Here is a 27,449-nt window from a genome sequence, read left to right as displayed (position 1 = left end):
AAAAAAAGTGCCAGTATACACAGCAACTTTTGAATGGCTGTTAATTAATGATCCAGATGGTGTAGTTACGACATATCAGCAGGGGCTAACTGGGTCATGCTAACCAGCCAAACTTTTACCCCTTGGTGTAAACTTGACCAGAGTCAATTTACATGACACTGTACACATGGCGCTTTTTAATTTTATATAAAATTCTCTATTTCAAAATACTGAAATCTTTGAGTGGAGCAAATGGGTTGGTTTTACATGCATCCACGTACAAAAGTATTTACAGCCACTACATAAACAATATACTGATGAAATGTCTCTGAAAGATGTGTAATTCTTGCGTTAAATCCGTTTATTTACAGTATGACAGGATTGTCATTGTAACTTGCAGATTTCAACTCAAAAGTTTGTCCAATGAAACCCCATGTTTTTCTTTCCCTCCCAGTCAATTTCAAATGACATTGCTGCAACAGAAGGGCAGAAGTTTTTTAAATGCTTTCTTAAAGTCCTCGTTAAAGATGGTGTATATTAGCGGATTTATGAGGGAATTGAGATACCCAAGCCAGGTGAGGAAATCTGCAAGCACAGCAGAGGTGCTGCAGTTTGGACAAATATTCACTATCACCTCTTTCAGGAAGAACGGTAACCAACACACCACAAAGGCTCCCAGGATTAGTCCTAATGTCAAAGCCGCCCGTCTCTCCCTAGCCCCTGGGTTCCTACGGACCTTGATGAGATTACCCGACGAGGAAGTGCTGCGCACCCTTTCCCCATCTGTTGATGGTTCGGAAAATGACTTCTCGATTGGGCAGAATGTGTCGGGACTGAGGGTGATGTCCTTATCAGAGCTCATTCCTGAAAGCATGACGCTGCTCACTGTCTGTTTGACTAATCGGCTGCTCCCTCTACGGTTACGCAGTGTCTCCGCCGCCTTGTAGATCTTGTAGTAAAGAACCAAAATGAGGGCCAGTGGAATATAGAATGCTCCAAAAGTGGAGTAGACAGTGAAGGCCACATGGTCGTGCTCAATCCAGCAGTCCATGACTTCCCTCTTCCCATCCTTGTGTTCCACACTTGAGGATTTCCTCCACACTAAAGGTGGTAGAGAAACCAACACAGACAGTGTCCACAGGGAAAAAATGGTTATGATTGCTCTTTTATACGTGCGTTTCTGGGAATACGCCACAGCATCTGTGATGGCGCGGTATCGATCAAGTGCAATGGCAGCCAGGTGTAAAATTGAACAGGTGCAGCATGTAACATCGACACCCAACCACAGGTGACACACTATCGGACCAAGAACCCACGTCTCTTCTGCGATGTACACAATGCTGATGGGCATCACTAGAACAGCTACCAGGAGATCTGTCACAGCTAGAGAGCAGATAAGGTAGTTGGCAGGTTGGTGGAGTTTGCGGGTGATCAGGATAGCAGTGATGACCAGGGAGTTGATGGCGGTGGTCGCTACAGCCAGGAAGGAGAGAGTCAGGGAGAGGAGGATCTTGCTGGGACTCATCTGGCTGGCCAAAACATCAGAGAGATCCACAGCTGAGCAATTGCTGGGGTCCATGGTGAAAGTATTCGCCATACGGTTGTGACCTGTAAGAGTTAGATAAAGCAAAAGTATGAGCAAGAGCAAAACTCCTTCCTGTTAGAAAAATAAAAGACATTGACTTTTCAGTTTACATTGATATCAGGGAGTGTCAAAAAAAGTCTTAAAGGAGTAGTTCACTTTAAAATGAAAATTACCCCATGATTTACTCACCCAGGTGTATATGACTTTCTTCTTTCAGACGAATACAATCGGAGTTATATTAATAAACACCTTGACGCTTCCGAGTTTTAGAATGCCAGTAGATTGCAACCATCCATCATAAAATAACTACACACGGCTCCGGGGGGTTAATACAGGCCCACTGAAGCAAAGCGATGAGTTTGTGTAAGAAAAATATTCATATTTAACATTTCAAACTGATGGTTGAAATACACTGCCATTGTAAAGCTCGGAAGCGTCAGGGTATTTATTAATATAACTCTGATTGTGTTCGTCTGAAAGAAGAAAGTCATATACACCTAGAATGGCTTGAGGGAAAATCATGGGGTAATTTTCATTTTAAAGTGAACTACTAAATCAGATAAACCATGACTCCAGTGACTTGGTGTTAACTTCGTTATTTCAGGGTGCGTTTCTTCAACTTATTTACCAGGTGTTTATTTGAATTAAATTTGATTTTTATTTTTTTATTAGCCTACATAAGAAAAGCACATACAACGAACAAGATTCAAGGCTTTATTTTTTCAATTAAACAAGTACATTTATATGGATTCAAAATTGTCACCAGATATGCATGTCATCAATCCTGGAAATAAAATTATTTAATTTTCCAAATGTTTTGTATTTTCCCCCTTTCTTAAGAGTAACTATATAACATGGAGGGCTAGCCTTTATCTTTTATTTTTAAATGCCTTAAATGCATATATTTTATTGTTATAACTGTGTTCCAATTTTAAAATTCATCATAAACAAATATGAAATAATACATTTAAAACTCTAAACCAAGAATGTAATAATCAAAGAATTTCAACATTCATTGTGTGAAAAGTATTTAATAATTGTTTCCCCTACATTACAACTGTCCTTCAGTTGTGGCATTTTTGTGGCTAGCCGTTAAATTAGCTTTAGCAAGACGAAGGAGTTTGCCATTTTATTTCAAAATGTTGTTTTCATCACAGAATGCTATTAAACAATATATGATTTAATTGAGTTCAGAAAAAAGACAGAATTTCTCCTGTTGGACATTGTTAGTGGACAAATTACATAATCTACTAAGTATAAAAAAGCTTATTTTAAGAAAATTTCACAGGCTTAATTCAAGTGCCCATTGCTGAGGAAACACCCAAATTATGTTTATTTTTTAGATATGTAATTTTCAAATGTAAACTCAACTCAAGCACTTTGGTTCAGTCTGCTATGCAATTTTCAAGGTGGCAAATTTGTTTGCCCCTTTGTCCAAATTACCCCCTCACATGAGCATAAAATGGTTTTCAGGATTACACTGCTTAAAAATATGTTGGTTACTTAAAAGGTACATGTTACTTTTAGTTTCCTGTTTTGAGGCATATGATTTATGCTTATACATGCCAAGCTAGATGAAAGCATCTTAAAATGTTGACTATTTGTGCCACTACTGGTGAAGCTTAAATCTGACCTTGCAGTAAGATAACACTGGCCTTGCAGTTATCTCAGTAAGATAACACTGAGAGACACTGGCGCCACCCTGTCAATCTAATACGCCTCACACAAGTTTGGTGATACATTTTTCACAGTGCAGTGGAAACGTCTCAGTTACGTATGTAACCCTCATTCCCTGAAGGAGGGAACGGAGACGTAGTCGACGTGTCGACTGATTGGGATCACGCTGGGGAGCCTGTCATCTTCGAGTATTGTAAAAACGAGCCAATGGACATTGAATCGCATCAGCGTGAATCGCGTGAATCGCATCAGCGCGGGTATAAATACGGAAATGGATGCACGCACCAGTTGTTTTTCACTGAGGAGCTGACCAGAACCCGGTCAGCGGTGGTACAGCAATAGTGGCTGGGGGACTACGTCTCCGTTCCCTCCTTCAGGGAACGAGGGTTACATACGTAACCGAAGGCATACGCTGCGGAAGCAACATCCTGCCCGAAGGAGGTAACGTGGAGAATACACACATGGACAGAGCAGTACAACATATGGAATGTCACTGAGGTGGCTCCAGCCGATAACAGGGGGAGACGCAACCGGTCAGTGACGGCAGAGCAGGCTCTGCCAAGGGAAGACACGGGCTCGCCGCAGGGAGTCAACCCGTGGAAGAATACACATATGGGATTGCCGTAGGGATCACAACATATGGACCCCACCTAACACAAGTTACCAAGCATACAAGTGATAGGTCTAGCATTGGACGCTCCGCCACGTCCAACACCGAAGGAGTGACGAGGAACTCAACAGGGTTTGGAAGAGGGAACTCAACTGGAGCAAAAAGGTGCACTTATCCAGTCCATAGGAGGGGAATGGCGCAGCAAGCCGACACTATAAACTGGGCTGGTGAAGCTGGCCTCGTGTGAAGGGAGCCCACGGAAAGCAACCGGCTCGACACATAGGTTAATTTCCTAGCGAATGTGCTGGTGTTGCCCAGCCCACAGCTCTAATTCTGTCAGCGAGGCACTCGTGTCAACACCCAGGAAGGAGCTACACTCTCTTTTTGGAGGAGCTCACTACCCAGGTGGGCACGGTGCACCTTGGGAAACTCACCAAGATGATGGCAAAACTAATCTTTTAAGTGGGCCAACCTCTGCATGGAAACCGCCTTCCCTTCTGCTGGTTTCCGAAACAGACGAGAGCTGGACTTTGCATTCTGTCCTGAATAACCGCAAGGCAGGAGGAACAGAGAAAAGTCAGGGCTGGGTCCGCCTCCTCCGGGGCAGCGCTTGCAGGCTCACCACCTGGTCCTGTTTTAAGGGAAAGGTCGGAACCATGGGCACATATCCAGGCCAGGGTCTCATATTAGTGAGAGTTAGCCGGTCCGAAACCAGGCACGAATTGTTGACCGAAAATGTGTGCAGGTCCCCTACCTTCTTGATAGAGCAAGCAAGCAGGAGAACTGTTTCTTAAAAACAGAATTTTTAACTCAACTGCCTGCAGTGCTCAGGGGAGGTCTCAGAGTGCAGTAGCACTGGAGATAGGTCCCAAGAAGGTATAGAGGGGGCGCAAGGAAGATTTCATCTCCTTGCACCACTCAGGAACCTGACAATCAAGTCGCACTTCCTATATCTCGACTGCATCCTGATGTGCATTAATATAAGGGCAACATCATTTTGAGAGTGGAGCGGAACAGCCACGATCCGATCCATCTTCTGCAGGAAGGAAGCACAGAAGTAATCGAACACTCTCAGGGGTCTTCCCATGAGAAGAACACCTACAACGAACAGGTTCTACTTCAGATCGTAAGCAAGCCTCATTTTTTAGAGGGAGCTCTCACAGAAGATATAGTATCTACGTTCTTTTAGAGGTAGATAGCTGAACCACCGCATCGGAACCTGGATTTATCCGGTTCAGTGCGGGTGCCAACGGTGCCCCATTCCTGAGAAGTCGGAATGAGTCAGGAAGGCTGTCTGGGAAACGAGGTCCTAGTTGGGCCATTATGGGGCAACTAAAAGAACCTGCTCCTTCTTACCTGACTTAACACAGTGATGTGCAAGAGGGCTTACTGGGGAATTAACACATTCTGCGTAAGCCGGTGTCTCTGTGTTTAAGGGAGTAAAACAACTGGCAAGGGGACAAGATCAGAGTGGCAACAGATGTAACTGTGCGGCCCCAAAGATATCCCGGACAGCTGGAGCGCCTGGGGATGGAGTCTCCACTCTCTTTGGCAACAGGCTGTCATGAGGCCACCTGGGCGGCACGATTGAGCAGGCCGGAATTTAAAGTGGAAGAAGCAACCTCAGAAGCTTCTGACTCCATAGGAGGAGGTGGTGGGCGAGTTGTGACATGCGAGGGAAGCGTATGAGCAACAGTCGCTGTACTGGGCAGTGCATCTTGCTGAGCAGCGGCATCAAGCAAGGAAACTGCTAACAAATCGAGGCAACTGAATGCCAATACAGGGTGAGGTATGCCCAAGCCCTCCTTACTGCATGCCCGTTATACGTGGCCCCTGAGCTAGTAGTAGACACTTGTTCAAGGAGCGATTAGCCCGGAGAAACAAAAGGTCTGAACACTGCTGAGAGTTTGGCAGCATACCAGGTGTTGTTAACACATGGAGCGTGCTGCTCTGCCATGGCCACCTAGGGACTTGGTCATGAAGTCAGTGCTGAAGTGGTCATCATATGGAGGAAACCGATTATATGTGGCTACGTCTACCATATGCCCCAGGAGCCTCTGAAGGTTATTCAGTGGGAACCTTTCTCACTTTTAAGCACCGACCGGACACGTTCCAGTTGAGAAACGTATAAACCAAGTCCACCTCCAAACTGGAAAAAAGCTCCTCAGTCTGTGGACGAGTTACTCTTCTCCAGTTGACCTGAAGACCCAACTGGCAATGTAGCACTCGAAGGGAGGGACTTGTACTGAGACTTCGACCTCTCAACGCAAGACACAGGATTACCCGTGTTTGTGGAGGAGTGGATATCTGAAGTGCGCGTCCTTCAGGTCCCACGCTGCAGACCATTCACGGGGATGAGCATTAGTAATGCGTACTGTGTTGTAACTTGAACGGAGGCTTGAAAAGGGGCCCGAATCAAGCACACAGATCCCTGATGGTCTAACTCACTTTAGTTTGTGTACAATGATGAACAGTTCTCATTTGGAAGCCTATCTTCATATTGGCTGGAGGAACGGCTCGATCGCAACCTTCACCAGTTGGAAGCGACGACCGCACACACGGCAGACACAATTCGGAACACAGATGTGAAACAAATAGTGCTGCACATGGGCGGGTGCCGGATGAACTGAATCGTCTTAGCTGAGTCTGATGATACAAGAGTCGGTCGGGAGCACCTTTCAGTGCTAAAACGGACCAACACAGGGGGCCCAAGGTATCAGAGATGTACTCAGAGTGAGGCAGCGGGCTAGAGAACAGGGACCAAGCTCGGAAGGTCCAAAGGCGGCCCGAAGCAGGGTCTGAGTGATTAACATCAGAGACATTAACCTGTCTCTAGTTTTTGTAGCAGCGCAGAGTGAGTGACCGGGTCCTTGAACGCACTCAATGCCATCTAATGAAGCTGAGTCTGTTGGTACGGGGGAACTGCTGGATCAGCCAGGAGCACCGTGTAGTGCTACAACTGAGCGATGTAGGGGAACCACGGATACCACAGACTTCTAAGCAAAAAACAGAGACCCAGCTCGTGAGGCCTGAAGGAGGCCCGAAGCAGGTGCAAGTCTGAGTGTGTAGTATGACTCTTACCTGTCTGTTCATGGCATCAGAGAGTGCGTGAGAAGGTGTGACCTTGTCCTCGAACCGCACTCAACTGCCGGCTGGCGATACAAGAGGTAGCTGAGGGGTGCAAGGCTTAACAGGGTCGCACACCGCCAGTCTGGCCCTCTTTGAACCCAGAAACAGAGGAAACTGCTCTTTCTTTGAAGTGTGGGTACCGCCGGCTCTGCTATTTTTGGGAGCCAGCGGCAGAACAGTCTCACACACACACAACAAAGCCTCCACCCAGCACTCAACCAGGGGGAGGAAGTGGATCGGACCAACTCCAAGAGCATCCTCCTCCATCCCTGAGTGGCCCGTTGCTGTGGCTGTCGCTTGCCACCTGGCTTGGCAGCGCCTAGAATGGGCTGGGCGCCCCTACTGTGGCCGGCTCCACGCTGAGGCCTGGCTAAAGGCTGCTGCGAAGGCCCAGCAGGTGACGAGCAGGCGGAGGAACTACCACCGGCAGGGTGGAGGCAGCAGCGAACCGCCAGGGGCAGGATGTGCCGGAAGCCCTCCTCATTTTATTTTAATAGAATTTTGTGTTAGCATGTTGCAAAGCTAATCTTAGAAGTACAAGATTTAAAATCTGCCATCTTTGCTTATGGTGATTTACGGTGCTCAGTTCTGCTGCCAGGTTTTCTGCCACCTGAACCTAAATGTCATGTGACAAATCGCTGATTGACTGATGGCACCTCAACAACACACACAGTCAGACTAGCAGCTAATTTAAGCTGTCGTGTCGAAGGCTGCAGACAGGGAGATATCAAGTCCTCCATAAAGAACCAGTCACTGGTAAAACATCTACTTTTTAGTGTAATTAAAAACTGACAATATCTAGGTCGCTTGCAAAAAAAACAAAAACAAAAAACTGTCAAAATACTCTGTTACTTTTGAATGGCCATCAATGGAGAAAGATGCTCTTTGACATTAAATGCAGTTAGATCATCTATTTACAAGGGCTAATGGGTACATTATGATCAGCAAAACCTAGTACTAAACTGGGGTGCATTTCTCAAACAATAGCGCAACTCGCAGCTTTACTTCCATAGTACATTGCATAGTCGGTAGCTAACCTAGTGAACATTTTTTAGACTTAAGCACAATTTATTTGTTAGTACTTTAGTATAACTAAATGTATTTGTAGCACACTATAATTTGATATTCTTAAAGTCTGTTAAATTGGATCAACTCATTATGTACAAAATGCATTTTAGTTGTCGAAAAGCAGTCCTGAAGTTCAAATAAAGTTGTATTAAATTTACTTGTTTGTGCTAAAGTGGAATTATTCCAAGTGCTTGAAGTGTGCTAATGGCATCATTATAGTGTGCTTCAAATACAATAAAGTTATCTTTAAAATGGCACAGCATAAGAATTTACCTTTTACTGACATTTTACAGACACCCCCAGTATACCAATAACTCACTTATCCGGAGAACATCAGTGAGGCAATTGAAACAGATATAGGCTATGTACATTCAATGTAGGAAACACTACGGACTGGATTCGAACCCGGGTCGCTGATATGCATCACGCAAAACTGGGTTTAATTTGTGCTCTTTCTAAACTGCTACAAGACTACTTCTATAAGCAAACAGATTTTTACATCACTGACAGCACAAATTATACGGATTTAATGACTGCGAATCGCAGGGAAAAGTCTCAATATGCGCAGTAAGTGGTGCTTGAAAATAAACGTGAAACGGCCTGTAGGCTATAGAACTTGAAGTGCTTCCTTCCTTTTTACCCGACATGATATGTCATTAACGCTGCAGTAAGCAATTGCATAAATCGGCATAACATTAGTCTTATTCTTGTGCACGCACTAAAACACACATTGGTGGAAGAATGTGAACATGATGTTTCAGTGCGTGTGGATGGAATAAAACCATCCGTAATATTTCTCTGTAGATTGTCAACTCTCAAAGTAGGCTACTACTGTCTCCTCCTGATGTAAAACGCAATGAAATGATTTGACGATTAAGTGGTCTCTCATTACGCTGCAGATTTAAATGTTACACATGAATTCAAATTATTTAAATTTTACGTTGCTACTTTTCATGCAGTTACATTTTCTGAATTTATTGGACATTTTAACTTTTAGTGTAATTTTTGAGAACTGGTATGATCATTTTAACAATTTGTTTAACTAGTGCAAAGTGCCCGTGCAAAATACATTTTTGTGTGTGTTTTTAGTAATGGTTGGTTCAGTGTGTTTGAGTGCTTATTGTTACAATTACACAGCAAAAGTTCAGTGACATTTTTATTTGTGTATGGTAGAAAGCAAATACTGATACTGACATAATGACATACAATACATAATTATGAAAAATTGAACTACACGATTAAGGGAGCAGGCTACACAGTGAACTCCGAGAAAACGCTACGCTTGAGCAAACAGTTTGTGAATAGGCTAATGATGGGCGTGAAAGAGACTGTGAACGCATTGAATAGGATATGTTTAGTTGGTGAATAGCATATAGGCTACTATTACACAGTAGCTATAACGTTAAGCGCACCAGAATAAAATATAATATTCAGAAATAAACAGTGTAGCTGACTTACAGATTCAGTTGACATCCACAAATGAATGAGTGCGACGATTCAGGGAGCAGGCTACAAAGTGAACTCAGAAAACGCTACTTAAGCTCCGCTGCTTTCTTCGACCCTCTCTGTCTCTGGTCCAGCGCTGTGCTCACTCAGTGTGCAGTGTGAGAGGGGGAGTATGGGATCAATTTCCCGCCAAAATCATTGCAGCCACAGATCAAAAAATAATAACCGTGAATCAAAAATTTAAAAACACATGTAAAGATATATTGCACAAACTGAAAAAAAGAATGCAAAATTATCAGAATAGCAAACAACGTGGTCACGGATCAAAATATAATAAGCGTGAATCAAGAAATAACAAGCATGTTTTGAGAAAGAGAGAGTTCCACATGTAATACTAGCTATTTCATATACAAAGATGTCAGCTAATCACAGCAGTGAGCGTTTACACTGAAGTCTCACAGCAGACACGCCCCTTAAAACAGAGTGTTCAAATCAGAGGCTAAAATCAGGCTGGGGAAAAATGCTTTTTATTTCTAAATTATGACAATTCTTTATGTAAAAATCATACTAAGGACACCCCAGGAAACATTATAAAATAATAAAATAATCCAGTTCATGACCCCTTTAAAGTACCATTAATGGGAAACGTGTATTAGTTCAGTATGTATTGGAGTGTAGAAATACTAAATTTATAAAACTTCTGATCAAGTACGTGAATTTCTTTCACCATTTCAAACTGACTACAGTACATGTTGTTTTCTTTATTTGTCATAATTACATATCTTTACTTTTGTAACTATTTTCCATATGTATGTAAAGCTGCTTTTCAACTATTCAAAATTGTGAAAAGCACAATAGAAATAAATTTGAATTGAATAAACAATACATGATATGGAGTGTGATGATGTGGTTAAATGATTGAAAAAGTAAAATTCATAATTATAAAACTTACTTCATGATTATGAATTATTATTTTTGCAAATCATACCTCACATTTTCTTTGGTTTGATCTGCGATGCTGTTTTGGGAAACACACCATAAGCATTCTGGGATTGCATGAGAAGCTGCCTTAGAATCTTGCCAAAATAAGGTATCTTAGGAAGAGGTATAATTATGCTGCCAACATTCCATAATCTTCATGCACTTATAATGCTTGAAGTGCTTCCAATGGAGACAGCTCAATAGGTTTTTAAACAAAGCGTAGGTTAAGCTGAATATCAGATTAGCAGTAATATGTACAGCAGTATTTTAAAGGATTTAATCATATACAAATGCACTTACATTTTTTTATCTTTACCCAACTTTCATCACTTTCATGCATTTAAAGACCTTTCACTCACAGTAATATTAAACATGGATTCCAGGAGTATGCAAAACAAGTCATCAGATCTTATTTCAGAAAATAATTCTTTCTCTAAAATGAATATGCTAGATAAAAGCCATATTCTACCAAAGAAAACAAATAACAGGATCCATTCTATGTGTGCAGGCAATAGGGACTTAGTATCTCACACCAATAATTTCTTGATTTACACTCTATTAAAAGTATTTGCATATGCGATATGTCTTGAAGACTTTTAAATCCCTGCCTGTGTTGCCTGCTGATGGCAATTCCCCTCCTCAGGGAAGACCAAAGGTAATTGCGAGAAGTTTCAGTAAATATATAAGGTCTCACAGTTCTCTCCCAAACGACCTACTCTATTCATTCACGGAGCACTAATATGGTACGGCAGATTCGTCAGGTTTTGTTAGTGCTGTGGCATCTTCAGCTCTGACACATGTTCCCAGAGTAAATTAGCGAATCGAAAACAAAGTAAACAAATATGGTGATTCAGAAAACACTAAACGATGTGTGAAATTTTGGAAAATTATTAGTTTTGACTGTTAGTGATGGTTGGATAGAGAACATGGGTGGAATTTAGTGGGGGCTTTTTATGTATTCCAAATGTGGATGCTCTAAATGAAACATTTAACATGAAACCATGTGACTCATTTCTTAGTGAAATGTAGGGAAATACTTATTTCTATCAATTTTTTATTGGATTGGATCATGAGAAATGGTTGTTACAAACCAGAATGAAGCCAGGTGGTCGGAGGGGAGGGGTTGAAAAGTAAGAGGGATTAATAAAGACGGCCAAAAATGAAAGACATTTTTTTAAAATGAAAGTCAAAGATTTATGTATCATGCAAAACACCAGCAATGTGTATTAAAAAAAAACAATAATAGGGTAAATTATATATTATGCTGGCACCCCACTTCTTATCCCTTTTTGAAGTCAGAATAATGCACATGGATGACACCTGACTGCCTGTGTATTGGGGATGGGAGATATCCTGTTACTAAAATTTATGCAGATACTATTAGGCCTATAAGCTTAATTAGTGCAAACATTATTATTTTTTTTTTATATAAATAATTATGTACATAGTAAGATGCCATTTGAAGTGTAAGTAGTGTTAGATGCCCACCCCTACACCTACCCCTACCCTTAACCTGCTGATCAGTATATGTATCCTCAAAGGTCCAGGAAGGGAGCTGCACATGTCGCGGTCAATATATCAGCCCACCCAACCAGCCATAATACAGTTAAACTTGGCTTTGAGCACTTTATTTCCACTTTTTGAACATTTTATTCATTGTTATTTAAGATAAATGCCACTTAGCTGATATATGATGGAAAAGTGGAAAAGAATGGAATCATGCAAATTCAAAGTCGGGTCCGTTGCGCCAAGAAGGATCAACTATCCTTAAAGGTGCAGTAAGCGATTTCTGAAAAAAACGCTGTTGAAAGTGGTTCAGACCGAGCACCACAAAAAACATGTAGCCAATCAGCAGGGGGCGTATATACTCATGATGGGGAGGAGAGAGAGTGAGCAAGAGGGAGATTTGAAGAAATACTGTTGAAAAAGAGATAGCTGAGAGACTCATAAGAGAAAGGGTCAGATGAATATCACTGGAAAAAGAAGGATTATAATCAGGCAAGAGCTTTAAAACCCGCGTTAATATTAGAAAAGATTTCCAGCACTGGAGAGATCTAAGCCGGAAGGCCTGAAAACGGACGCCAAGGTTGCGTTGTTTCTCCTCCATATACGTGACTAACATTGGTGTGTGCTGCTTGTATACTCTATGTTAATTCTTTGTTTTTCCTTGTCGTTCGTTCGTCATCTTCGCTTTATTTTGCTTCGCTTCTGCTATGATAAAGAGGCATCCACTCTTGCACTGCATGTTCGTGCGTTTTGGGGCTGGAGTAATGAAGGGAGTGGTGTGTTTGTTTGGGGTGATTTCAAATATCTTCAGTGTTCAACAATGATTCTCAGAAATCGCATACTGGACTCTTAAGGTGCGTTCACGCATAGCCGCGGGATGTATTTTGAGCAGGGGTGGCTGAGTGTGGGGTGGGGGGATGCTCGTTGCCTCTGTTATCAGTGGCGGAAGGCAACGGTGTTCTCTTGGCGCTCATGCATGCGCAAGGTCTTCACACAGACAAGCGCTTCAAGTAAAGTCACAAAACAAAATGCACACAAATGTGTCCCTGCTCTTGATATACAATCACTGATTATCAGTTTAAATGAGAGAAAAAAAGCTATACAAGGTGAAATATTATGTGTATTTTCAATCATCTTTAGTCAGATGCATTTACATTGTGACTGTGCCTCAGATGCAATCAACTCTGTCTGTGTCTGTAAAGGTGTGAACCAAATGGCCCATTCAGACGGATGGCCCATAGAAACTGATGGGTGTGAATGACAAAGAAACCACATTGCTCAGAGTAGATTGCAGTGTAGATCAGTCTCCTGTGGGAGGCCCTAACAGTTTTCTATGGTATGTAGCCCTTTTGTCTTCATGTACTGACAGAACTTTAAGATTCTTTGAAGGCCGACACGCTAACATCACTGCTGAAGAACTGTGCTACCTTTAATAAATTCTTCTCCCCACAATAACTCTGGTCAAGCTTACTTATTACTTACACTTATATATGTATTAGAGAAATCGAATATATTGGCGAGCCACCCTAATGACCGCTTGGCCAAATACAGCAAAATCTAACAAAGGGCCAGAACCTCTGCCAAACATTTTACCACCAGACCAGGACAAACAATTATTTAAACGTATTTATTATCTAATTTAAATACTCTCGAGCCTAACAATATATTGTAGTATATGTAAGGATGAACGATCACATTAAACAAGTTCAATGCCAATAAATTAAACTCAATGATTTCTGGATATAGGCCTACTAATATTATTTGCGTAATATTATTTTTTGTTTATTATTATATAGAGTTAAATTACTTGTCCACCGTCGTTTTGCATTTTTATAGAAATAAAATAAATTTGGTTCAGTTGGACAACGGATGTTACATTTATAAAGAGAAGCAGCACAGAGCCGCAGGAGTCACATGACAAGAGTGAGGGGTGATGACTGACAGGACGATGGTCGAGGCAAAAGCGCAAGTTGTGTTTTGTTTTCATTACAAAAAATTAATGAACTACAATCTAAGCATTCATTTTAAACTAAAGTAAGGGGATTTTTTTTTCGTGGGCTCTACGCCAGGGGATGCTGCAGCACCCTCAGCACCAATATTTCCCGTGGTACTGCATTCATTGCACATGTCGTAATTACTGTAACTCTTCTAACTTGTAAAAAGCATTCATGTGATCATATTATTCGTAATTATTACTTTAGACTCGTATTTTTCTGAGAGCTACAACTTGACCGCTATATCACGCGAGCACTGCAGATTTATTTTGGAGATATGCTGCGTTCACACCATCTCGTAATTACCGTAAAAAGCTTTGTATGCTTTTGAATCGCTCTCGCTGTACTTTGATGTCATACACTGATCAGTCTGCACAGTGCCGCTTCAAGTCGAACACAGCTTGGCTGCATCCAAAAACTTTAGCCAGCTTGCTTGTTGCCTCACTGCGTTATCAAGCAATGACTTTGCAGGCAATGACTTCGATAAAATGAAGCTGATTTCGGACAAACTTCTGAAACAGAATAATAGTTATAGATATAGATAAACTGTATATAGATATACAGTAAAATAGAGTGAGCTTTGATGATAACTAAGCAAATATGTTATTATTGCAATAGTAATTTCTCACAAGAAATGACATCAAAGGCGAGAAACATTGGTCAGAAACATACATTTACACACAAACTGACCACCAACTGCAACTTTCAGATGCCATCTTTATTTTTTTATCTGGCACGGATAAAGCACAGGATTGTGGGATATCAAAGGCAGCGGAGGACACATCTATGCTGCCTTCAAAAATCAATCAGGTGAAGGTATCTCAGGAGACAGGAAGTAAAGCTAACATGCATGGATTAAATCAAACACTGGGTTAAAAACAACCCAATTTGGGTTGTTTTCAACCCAAGGGCTGGGTAAATATAGGAACACATGTTTGGTTAATTTTGCACAGCAAATTTGTTTATGTAACCCAGCATAATGGGTTGATTTAACCCAGCATAGTTATATATTTTTTTACAATAATACTAGCTTTTTATTTACTTTACATGCATTAATGTCTACGGATTAACTTAAATCCTCTAAACTTTAAAAAAATATTCACTACAACCACTGTCTTGCATGATAATGCCTATATTTCCAATCTTATTTTACAGTATATTTTATATAATTTTGTAATACATAGGCCTATTGCCAACATTTAAGCTCGTTTAACAAATATTAAAAGTAAAAATTAAACATTTACAAGTAATTAAAGTGTAATCGACCAGACTCTATTGTCCCATTTCCACTGTAACGGTGCAGGATCTCTCGTAGCTGAAATATGCGGCGACAGGCTCCATAACCTGTCCATAAACAATCAGTGTATAGTTCTGAGAACATATTTTAACATGTGTATATTCTGTGTCTTTTTAAATAAAATCATAAAATTGTATGTAAGACATCAGGAGTTCCATCACACAAAAATATCGACGCGTCCCTGTATGTTGCTTTGCATAAAATTAAAAGATTTACAGCACAATAACGAATTTATTGATAAAATAAAATGTACACAAACCTGTATTTTACCGAAGACATGCACCATTTTGACGGAGCTGCATTGCTCTCTCCTGAAGAGGTTGCAAAAAGCCTGGGATAAATAACTCGACCCCTAGGTTTTTATATTTGACCCAGGATCCGGGTAACACAAAAACTACCCAAACACTGGGTTGTTACGTCTGACCCAAGATCTGGGTTACACAAAAACTAGACAAATACTGAACAAATAACCCCAAAAAATTACCCAAAAGGCTCAACCTAGGATTTGGGTAGAAAGAAATAACCCAATATTTTTCTACAAGATCTACAACCACATGAATGCTTTTTACTGTTCAGAATCGTTACCGTTATTATGACATGACATGAACGCATCTTTAATAGTGCAAGAGAAATGTATACATCTGAATCTGAGGATGTTAACAGCTCCAAGTATAGCGCCACGTCTTAATGAAAATTATTTAACAAAGTTTGGAAGGAGCACGTTCAGGTAATCCAACCAATCAGTGCAAGAGGAAGCCGGTATATATAGCTGTCCTCCACCTCTGTACCACGTCAGTGTCACTGCATTTGGCCCTGCACATTTGTTGTCAAGTCTGAAATCGAGCTTTTCCTCCATGTTCGCTGAACCTCCTCCACAATAAAGCAATTTATTTAGCAATAAACAGCAATATTTACCTACATAGTTTGGGATTAGGGAACTAATATGCAACTTCTCACTGGCATGTGATACACTAGTTGATATTTGTGATGGTCGGAGCTAGCATTAAAGGGTAGTGGTTGAAATAAATTTGTCTAGCCTATTCATATTGACGTCAATAGAAAAGGAAGGTCATTTCACAGGAAAAGCAAGTTATGAGTATGCTACATAAATCTTATGCAACACATCTTAAGAGGTTATGCAATTTTTTGCAATTTCTGCTTCAGAGAGCAAACAACAACAGACTGTCACAGAGAGATATCAGAACACATTGCCAGATGCAGAATGACTGAAGATCCGTCCTACTCAAACTTTCAGCAGTGGCTGTGCCAAAAAGCCTTCTGGGTGTTGGACTGGTGACGGCACTTCAGGCTGGAGGCAGCCTGGTTGTGACATTCCCTTTAATACTGTTCAAGGCTCTACTAGTCCTATCCAAAGTCATGTCTTGGACACAAAGAACAGATAATACAGGACTAGTCAGCCCAGTCCAGTGGCACCTTACTCTAAATGAAGTCATGGTGTGGATGTTTGTACACATAGGGCCACCTGGGCCACCTAACAGGTGTCGCCTTGATTCAGATGGAAGTCAACAGATGGAATGGCACTAAAATCTTTATGGGCACAATCACAAGATCATTACGGGCTGTCTGACCGCATGGCCTCAATCAATAAAGCCTCACTCTTCTAAAATGAGTTGGAAGTGCATCAAACACTCTCTTGTTCTTCACCTTCAGAAACTAAGCAGATGTAATTGGTTTAATTTGCGTAGCTGACAGTTCTCAGCAACGTCCAATTAGCTGGAGTGTGTGAGGTGCTAAAAAGATCTGTTGAAGTTTTGGTTACATTAACTCTAGTCAATTTATATTTCCTGGATAAAAATTCAGAGCTTTTTTTTTATGATACATAGCAGGTTTTTTTTTACCTTAAATGTCCAAGCTTATTTACATATTATGGGTTCAAAGCACACTCAAAACAGCCCAAGCCAATGATTTTTAACAGATGAAAATGAATTAAATTGTATTATTCAATTTAATATGAATAAAATAGATACACCAAAACAATTAAATATTTAATTATAAGCCTCCAAATATTTAATGCAAAATTAGAAGATGTCCTCTCATAACAAATTAAATAAATAAAAAGAAACAAATCCCTATTATACAAACTCATTTATTTGCACACCAAAAGCACCCCATCGGAGATTTGGGTAATTATTTTGCTTCTTAGAAGGAATTTCATTTTGTTTTAATTTCACTGTTTACTTGGCTCATGGGATATTTCATACTCCACTACATGCACACAGTCACACCATCAAAACCCTATTCTTCATCCAGTAATTGAATCTCCATAAGGTGTGCATTCAGAGAACTAATGAGAACTAAATGTCAATCATGTCGTGCCAATACAGTGTCTGGCGGCGATGGATATCTGGAGGAAGCAAGCGAGAGGAGTTGGTGTTGTACCAGTCTGAAATAAGAAATCAATAAATCAGTGACTCCTGGTCAGAATGATGTGTACCGTCAAGGCCCATATCAACCTTGTGAATATCTGTATATTTTAAACGACAAGTTCGGTATTTTACACTTAAAGCCCTGTTTTCAGATTGTTTCTGATGAAATAGAACGGTTAAGATTGAAATTTGGACCCATGCTGCTGGCCCGAGAATTTTCGGCAATTTCAGATGCCGTGGTACTGCAAAATGCAGTTGTTTTGCATTTAAGACATGTCAGTGCAAGTTGCTTTCAGTTAAAACAGCTCAAACATGCAGTTTAGTCTGGGACTAGACTTAAGCCTTGTCTGTGAAACCGGCCATGATTTATTATATTGTAAATGTTTTTAAAAACTATTTTGAACATTAAGACAAACTGTCATCAGTATCTGTATATTATTACTAGTATTAGTGTTATTATCATCCACATCATCTTTTGAAAATCTTTATTTTTAACAGTCAGTCAAATTGCAATCAGTATCTTTTACCGTTGGCCCTGTATGCTCATAATAATGGTTATAAGGAACAAAATGTACCTGACTGGCCCTGAATTAAATATGAGACAACATAGGGCATCTGGCTATAGGCCAAAGGGAAAGGTGCAGGACTGGCAGAGATAAGGATGGCACTCAGTCTATCAATATGCACAGCATACTGTATATCATGTTTTTATGTTTATTTTAATCTTCAAATCCTAAAAACAAATATCTGAGACTATAGTAATCATAATTTGTATTATTAAGGAGAAGATATAGGCCTTTGCAGTTTTTTTTAAGAAGCTCTAAATTGTAATTTATCATGTATTCTGCCCCAGAGCTGTTATTTATTTATTTGATTTTTTTGCATCACAGAGTCACAGTGCAGCTCTGGAATAACTTCACGGGGACGGCCAAAACAGTGTCAGCCCTGTTGTTTTTATTTTTTAAAAACATGTTGATGAATACAGTCTTTCTCTATACTACATTTATTGTTTTCTGGGGGAGTGTTTTCCCCTGCCTGATCTGCAAGCATTCCCCTGGTGTTCTGAATATTATACAAATTTATATTTTTACCCATTTTGGTTACACTTTATAATAACTTTCATTAAATCATTAACAAACATATAATGGTTAATGGATCATTAGTTAATAGCTATAGCCCATTCACATAGCAAGAAATACGAGATAGTGTGCTTGTTTACTAATGAACTTATTAAACAATATACAATGATTACCAGATCATTACTCTAAGATGTCATTAACAAATAAGCTTTTAATCACTGTATGAAATCTGAAAATAATATTGTGTTCATGTTCTATTCCAAAACACTTGCTACTATAGAGGTGTGCTACGGGCAAGGTTAGGGACAGGTTTGGTAGGTTTAAGGGTTGGTTAAGGGGTCAACAGTGTACAGGGTTCAATTAAGGGGACACGTTATATTATTGTTTTAATACTTTTACAGTGAAGTGAACATTATTGTGAAACATATTATTTGTTTCCTCCTGTTGATGTATGATTCAAGGAATATCCTCCATTTAAGGATAACACTGTTAAAAATTACCAGCATTTCACAATAATTAACAGTATTATTTTACAGTAACTTGTTGTAATTAAGTTTCCCTGTAATATCCCAATGAATACCTGTAAAAACTACAGTATCCTTGGATTTTACAGCATTTAACTCTTATTTTACAGTAAAATACTGCAATCAAAAACCTGCTGTTATATCACAACAAGGTCTGTAATATCACAGCAACACAGTGAAAAAAATAAGGATTTCACAGTATTAAACAGTATTATTACAGTGAAATATTGTATTGAAATATGCCCTGGGAAGTCACATGACATAACCGAACTGTTTTGAATTTGAACTGAAAAGGCGCGGTCGTGTCCCTCTTCTGAATTTTCGGGCTGAATGGAGAAGGTGAGCAGAATGTTTGCAGCACTTACACCCATGTTATTTTAATATGATAATAATATTTACTTTATACGTTTATCGCATGACACAGTTCACATTTTGTTAGCAAGTGCCCGGAATTGTTGAACGTTCTCTCACAGCATTTGCTAATAGTAGTAATGTTAGTAATGATGAGAGTTTAGCTATAAGTTAATTTTTCATGTCACAGCAGAGTTTAGACAAATCTGGTGTTTGTAAAGTTTATAAAACCAATGATGGGACAAACATTACTATTTATGTGTGCACATTTCTGTAATTAGTCAAGGTTATCATAGATTAGCAGGGCTAACCGTTAGCTGTTTAACTTTAATAACTGATTCAAACCAAACGGTCCATGAAAAAATATTTTTCCAGCGGATATCCTAGTTACAACATGACTGAGCTAACTAGAGTAAATTAGTCTCATGTCGTGTTCGACAACGGGAGGGTTTTAACACTAGGGTTTCCCACTTGTCCTGATATGAATGAATAATAATTGTAAAAGTTGTAAATGCACTTTACATTGAGTGAGCAATCTCAAAGTGCTACAGAAAAAAACACTATATATATACCACTATCATTTTTGACATACGGATCAAATTAAATTACAATGATCAATGATCATAATCTGCATTCAAACTGAAATTCTTATTGTTGGTTGCATTTGTGTAATTTCTCCTTTTTCTTTTCTTTTCTTTCCAGGTCATCAGAGAGAGTTTGATGCTTGAAGTTGATGTAAGATTTTTTATTCAAATATTTAAAATGCAAAATGAGTGATTACATTATCAACATTTACCTTGCATGATTTACTACCTCTGACCAATGAACAATATTTATCCTTTATCCTAAATCCATGCTATTGTGTGTTAACTATGTTACAGCCATGTGCCACTGGTCAATACTGCAGAACTCCCCAGCAGCCCCTGCTTGATCATTCAAGGTAATGTTACTTTGATCTAGTATCGACATTTCTAACTCATTATTTTGTTTTCATTCTAGAAATCTACAAGACCACAATAAATAATAATAATTATAATTATAATAAGAATTACATTTGTATAGCCATTTGTATCTTAAGCAGATCGCAAAGTGCTCATAACACATAATGTTGTATCTGTTCATTTCAGGTGACATGATGAAGCCCTCTGGATGGCTTGTATCCATCGAGGGACATGTCGTGATGGGCCCACACCCTTTCTTTTTACACGGAGTAGCTGCTTTCTTCAGCAGCTATTACGTCTTCAACCTTGAGTATCCTGCCGCTGGATCGTCGACGCTGGAGTTCATTCAAAGGTATTTTATAAAGATAACATTTAATCTTGTAATTCACATTATAGTACAGGCTTCCAACTCAATGATTGTCTTGAGGTCTAAAATGCTGACAAACGAGGTACCTGAGGCTAGCCTGGTGAGACCATCCTGATCTCGCGAACTCATTCAATTTCGCTCTGCAGATCAGTCTGGGTTTCTACACATGTTATGCTGACAAATACCTGCCGGTCCAATCACAGCTATTTATTTTGTTTTGGGGCAGGCTATGTGATGATGATTTTGAAACGTCTATTGCGAAATGTGAATGCATTGAATGAAGTAGATGAAATTTTCTTTCAAAGCAGAACTAAATGCTCTCAGGCCCTTTATTGAAAAGGATATGTTTGTCATACTTTCAACAGGGTTTGGTTTTAATTTACCAACTGGCCAATTGCGTGAAGATGCATTTCAGTGGCGGCACACGTTGATATGGCCTCTCATAGTAGAAAATCAACCCTATTTGCCTCAGGCAAACCTAACCTGAGGCACCTTGGCTAAAAATGGCTAAAAAAAAATATGGTGAGAGTAAGATCTAACAAGTTTGGATTATAAATCTATTAGGGTTTGATGTGGGGAAAAAGCACAGTAAAAAGCACACCTTGATAAATGCTGTCTGCAATACATACTGTAAGTCTATTTAAAACTGAAACTATCTTTGCTTATTAACAGGTGCTTCCTGGGCATCAATCCTGAAAGAGGCTCAAAGACCAAGAAGCGGACAACAATGAACCCTCATGTGAGCACCCTTTTGAGGAAACTTATTGACTTTGAGTGGGCATCATAGTTTTTTTTTGCAGCGGTAGTTGTCAGGCTCAGTTTTGAGTAGCCTTGTTCTTTTTGTAATTTTTCAAGACAACTTTGCACTACAAGATTTTTACGTGTGGACTCATTATAATGTTTGAGACTGAGAGGAGCGCCTGACCCCTTTACGACATTCCTTCATCGCTCTCTTATCTTGCCATGAAGGCCTCATTCCCATCCTGTCCATTACTGTTATTGTGACACAGCTAGATGAATAGTTGAATTGTGAGACAGGTAGTTGAATTGCGAGTTTGCACAATTTCTCTGCATTTTCTGCATTTTAAGATGACTTTTATGACTAGAAAGTTGAATTTCTTGAACTCTTGAAGTTCTTGGCATCTGCTGTACATTGAAAAATATGTATTTGTTAATAAATATGCCATTGGGCTAACATTGACTTTACCTCAGAGTTGTTTGTTGGGGGGGAGGGGGTTAATTGTACAATGATTGTAAATTCACAGTAAATTATTGTCAACTTGTACATTACTTTCACAGTACACACTGTAAAATACAGGGCCTTGTTATAACGATGTACAGCAAAAGATTGTAATTCCCCAGTAATGTACTGTAATATCACAGTAATTGCTTTGTCATTGAAGCTGTGAAGTTACAGTATACAGTTGTGCTTTTACAACAATGCATTGTAATATCACAGATATAAAATTACAGTAAATTGCTGTGAGTATATTTCACAGTATATTGCTGTAATCCTTACTGTGAAAGTCATGCAAAATTTATCCAATTATTTATTGTAAATTCACAACGAAAAATTTTGCAGTGTACAAAGTGTTGTGGTGATACAAATTTGTTTTGCACCCGATTTACAATATTTTGTTGTTTAGCAAGCATTTAGCTAAACTTAACTAACCACCCTTTACAGACAAGTTTAAAGAAATGTGTTAGCATTTGGATACATTAACAAATAAGATTGTGATCATATAACATCTGTTTAAATCATGCATACACATTTAGAATGCAATTACATTTGCAAGCATATCAATTTATATTAAATAATAATCTGTTAATCAATATGTAATGTTTAATAAGTTCATTTGTAAACATTAACAAACACATTATCACGTTTCTAGCTATGTGAATGTATATGAATTAATGCTATAAAGAAGCCAAAGAAGAAGACAGAAGCTAACAATTCCTTGTCATCATTTTCTGGGGTCTCTTGGACCAAAACCATTATGGAACCCTGTGCTTTCATTGTCTGCTTTGGTTGGAGCAATAAATTATCATGAATTCATTTAGGCTTAATCTTTTCTATGTACGTTTAAATAAATAAACAAATAAATAGAAATGTTAATTGAACAGTATTCCAGATGACTTTTAAAATATTTGTCAATATGGTTGTGCTCAGAATCATGTATAGCCTATATATATATATATATATATATATATATATATATATATAGCCTACACATCATAAAACACACTTCGAAAAACAGGTGGTCAACCTCATTTTGGCATTTGACTTACCTTTAGTGATTCCAAAGATGAAGTCTTCGATTCAGCACGATTTCCTTGGATACAAATTCCCTACACGGAATTCCCTGACGGAACTGTGAGAGTGCCGGAATGTCGGTGTTCGGGAGCTGCGTGTGACTGCTGTAGTTTAATGCTTCTGATGAGATGAGAGCGCGAGCGACTCATGTAGTGCGTGGGAGCCGCGCGCCGTGGTGCGCTAGACAGGTTCTTAATGAGAGGGACGGGACTCGGGAGGCACTGTTTTAGAGAAGAATTACTCAGCAATTACATCCATTGAGTCCAGTTTAACGTGAGCACGACTCACGTCAAGATTTTCCTACTACTTTCTTTTCGACTAAATAAATAAATAACAAGATAGTAAATCAGGGGAAATTACTTTCCGGTTTCCCAAGTACATTTGTATTTCAACACAGCGTGGTATAAGGTGTGTTGTAGTGGGTACTGTGGAGGATCCCATCCAAGGTCCTCCAGGGTGGCTCAATAGACTATGATTCATTTTAAGCCAGGAAACCTTCTGCAATCTGGCTGTTATGTAACCGGTGAAGCTCAGATAGTCAGACCTCAACAAGCAGAACAGATCCCACCAAATATAAGCACACTCAATAAATGACAGGGTTCATGCTTCATGACAGCTAGTGGTGCATATTATAAAAATAAACCCTGGAAGGTCTAGAGCACATAATGCATTCTAATATACACAAGAGTGAGATGGAGAGAAGATTGCATCTTAGAGGCAAACGAAACTGTGATTGGTCGGGATGTTTTGCTCACATCAACAGTTTTGCAGCATGTTGAAAGAGGAAATGTATTGAGAATGGGAGGTCAGACAGGCAAGGAATTGGATTTCTAATAAGGCAGGTACAGAGATTGGGATCTGAACAGGAAGAGTGTCTGTAACAAGGCCAGGGCTTGCTTGAAAGAGGAAAAAATGAGAGCGAGACACAAAAAAGAGAGAGTGAAGGATATAAACCAGCACGAACAGGTGGGCTACGCAGGGAGGAGGGACGGGAAGCCTTTGTGATGATGCTCTCACACGGCTTGTCACTTTCCTCTCATTCTGTCAGTCTTTCCCTGGAGCAGAGATTCGTCATTATAGCTTATCTTAGTTATAAAAAACCCATTCATCTGATCCCCATATAAAAGCCAAAGCTAAAATTCCTCCTGCGGAACACCAGTTTCTCTAGGCTTTGTTTACAGCAGATGTCAAGTCATTTCATTTAACCAGTGGAGAATTAACTGTTTACGTCAGGCTATTTTGTAGGTTCAGCTTTGCCTCCAGGTTGAATGCAAACATTCCCACATGGATAAATTATTGTTGTTTGCTAGGAAAGGACGCCTATTGAAAGTTGAAACTACATGTTCTTAAAGTAATTACTGACGTGAAAAATAAAATTGTCTCATTATTTACTCACCCTTGTGTCATTTGAATCTTTATTTTTTGTTTTTCAAACCACAAAGTAAACATTTTTGAAGAACTTTCATGGAGCACTTTTCCACACAGAGATGTTTTCAAACTTCTTGCTGCAGAAATATGATGGCCAAAAATGTAAAGGAAGCTATACATTTCAATGGAAAGGCATGGGAAAATTACATCTTTGTGCTAAGATAGACATAAATACTTTCCTACCCGCTATAAACCAAAAAACATTACCTAAGCTTTTAAGTGATGAATGGACTGGATAATATGGAAGTAAAATAATGTCAAATGTTTTTGAAATAAAAAGCCTGTTGAATTGCACTACTTGAAAAAAAATAGGCATTGCATTAACCATGCTTGCATTTTAATGCATTGCATTTTTAGTGCTTACATTTTTATGGGCTGAAATTCAACATGGTTGAATATTTAAGCTGTGAATATTTCAATTTAAAAAAAATTCAAACACCTTTTCATTATTAAAAATTCAATAATCCATATTCACCTTTCATATTTCACTTCCAAAATATTCAAACTGTTTAAAAATACAACCAATAATATTCAACAGGCAATTTTCGGTCCATTTTATTTCGCTTTGCAAATTCGCTTCCACAAATTCAGTGGTTCAAATTCGACAGTAAATTCAACATTGACGTCCAGGAACTGCAGGAAAAGCAGTAGATTGCCGAGGATACTCTCCATCTGCTGTTAGTCTACCTCACCATCAGATGGTGCAAAAGCGCGTGTTGAAGACCAGGAACAGTTAGAACAAGTCATTCATTCATAAAACTCATTTACAGCAATGTAAGTGTATTTGTGATTATTATGACGGATGTTTTATGTTAAATTCAGTGTCTTCAAGGTTACTTTTCCTGTGTAGCCTACATGCATCTTTCTCTACCGTGAACAAGATTATAATGTTATTCCCCGATGCGGATGTACAGATCCAATGTTACATTTTTGAGGTTGACATATATTTCTCTTGGTTGTTTAGTTGCCTTAACTTTATATTGTGGCGATGTGCTGCATGCAGGCTATTAGGGTTTCCCTCAATACTTCAGGATTCCTCTGCTGGACATATACAACGCTTAACGTAGCTTAATGGACTACAGTGATGTAAAAGATCAAACTCGCAGGCAAACAGATGGAATCAGAATAACGCGTAAAGCTTAATGCTGAGCGTTTCCCAGTGATAGATTGGCATACAGATGGCTTGATGTTGGACATTCGCACATTTAGGGACCGTCTCTAAAGTGTATACGACTTTGGTATACACGTTTCTAACTCCGATAGCATTTGAATAGAACGACTTACAGTCATAAAACCAAATGTAAAGTGTTCATTTAGTGTCAGGCATACTGCGCACCCTTTGGATTTTTGATATTTATTCAAATAAATTTAAGTTTGCTATTGAAGTTAGAAACGTGTATGCCAATGTTGTATGCAACTTTAGAGACGGTCCCTAAATGTGCTAATGTCCAATGTCAAGCCAATTTTACATTTACTCATTTAGCAGACGCTTTTATCCAAAGCGATTTACAGTTAAACTAACAATAGGAGGACAATATGCAAGTGCTGTGACAGTTTAAGCTAATGGAATACACGTATGCATACTATATATATATATATATATATATATATATATATATATGTATATGTATGTGTTGATTTTATGCCAGTAAATCACGAAACGCTCAGCATGAAACTTTGCGCGTTAAGTTCATATTCTGAGTCCATCTTCTTGCCTGTAGCCTATACAATAGCCTACAACCTACTTCCCTAATAAGGTGCAAGATTGGTCTTTCATATCACTATCAACGGAAGGGAAATCCTTGAGTATGAGGTATTGAGGGAAACCGATTATAATCCTGTTCATGGTAGAGAAAGCTGATGACATGTAGAATACACAGGGAAAGTAACAATGAAGTTATTGAATGAAACATAAACACAGCTTTTGTGTGTTTATCATCTTTTCCGCATATACTGACACAGATAATCATTTTCATTTTATGAATGAATGTCTTCGTCAACAACAAGCGCTTTTGCACCATCTGATGGTGTAGACTAACAGCAGATGGAGAGTATGCTCGGCAATCTACTGCTTTTCCTGCAGTTCCTGGATGTCAATGTTGAATTTACTGTCGAATTTGAACCACTGAATTTGTGGAAGCGAATTTGCAAAGCGAAATAAAATGGACCGAAAATTGCCTGTTGAATATTATTGGTTGTATTTTTAAACAGTTTGAATATTTTGGAAGTGAAATATGAAAGGTGAATATGGATTATTGAATTTTTAATAATGAAAAGGTGTTTGAAATGTTTTTAATTGACATATTCACAGCTTAAATATTCAACCATGTTGAATTTCAGCCCATAAAAATGTCAGCACTAAAAATACAATGCATTAAAATGCAAGCATGGTTAATGCAATGCCTATTTTTTTTCAAGTAGTGCAATTCAATAGGCTTTTTATTTCAAAAATATTTGACATTATTCTACTTCCATAGGATAACAACTGTTACACAATATGTGTAATGCCTTTTAACATGCAAAATGCTATATCTGCCTAAATGTGTCTATAAACCCTGATCCTTCTTATTTTTCTTTGTGCTGCACATGAGCCTGTAACCTCATTATTTTGCACATCATTTGGTATTAGCATCAAGTGAAATGGATAAATTCCCTGAAGGTCAAAATGGTCGACAGTTTAATTACCTTGTAATGGTGGTCGGTATCTTTAGAGGCCTTTTTATGCTTCACAAGTTTGTGGAGTTGGAAGATTTCACTTAAGGATTGATCTTCACACAAAGACAAGT

General features: G+C 39.0%; 1 protein-coding gene and 1 long non-coding RNA gene across 4 annotated transcripts; one reads left to right on the top strand and one right to left on the bottom strand.

Moving 5' to 3' along the window:
• htr1fb (5-hydroxytryptamine (serotonin) receptor 1Fb) lies at positions 1-27,365 on the bottom strand. Of its 2 annotated transcripts, XM_082164050.1 has the most exons (4): positions 27,349-27,365; positions 24,628-24,740; positions 23,211-23,445; positions 1-1,587 (listed from the first exon to the last, which is right to left on the bottom strand). In XM_082164050.1, exon 4 carries the CDS (start codon positions 1,574-1,576, stop codon positions 440-442), a length of 1,137 nt encoding a protein of 378 aa, XP_082020176.1. In that variant the 5' UTR covers positions 1,577-1,587; positions 23,211-23,445; positions 24,628-24,740; positions 27,349-27,365; the 3' UTR covers positions 1-439. The 2 variants fall into 2 exon arrangements, with proteins under 2 accessions (XP_082020176.1, XP_082020177.1); XM_082164051.1 differs by lacking the exons at positions 24,628-24,740; positions 27,349-27,365 and having other exon boundaries at positions 23,211-23,528.
• Positions 19,236-22,122, top strand: LOC309494640. 2 transcript variants are annotated; one of them, XR_014204405.1, is made up of 6 exons: positions 19,236-19,414; positions 19,557-19,601; positions 20,316-20,348; positions 20,495-20,553; positions 20,741-20,906; positions 21,594-22,122. It is a non-coding gene; the product is annotated as an uncharacterized lncRNA (long non-coding RNA). The 2 variants fall into 2 exon arrangements; XR_014204406.1 differs by lacking the exons at positions 19,236-19,414; positions 19,557-19,601 and having other exon boundaries at positions 19,814-20,348.
• Positions 27,366-27,449: the final 84 nt, after the last annotated feature.

Source organism: Leuciscus leuciscus (genome assembly GCF_965113295.1).
Source record: "Leuciscus leuciscus genome assembly, chromosome: 3".
Lineage (NCBI taxonomy): Eukaryota > Metazoa > Chordata > Actinopteri > Cypriniformes > Leuciscidae > Leuciscus > Leuciscus leuciscus.
This window is presented reverse-complemented; position numbering and strand designations above follow the sequence as displayed.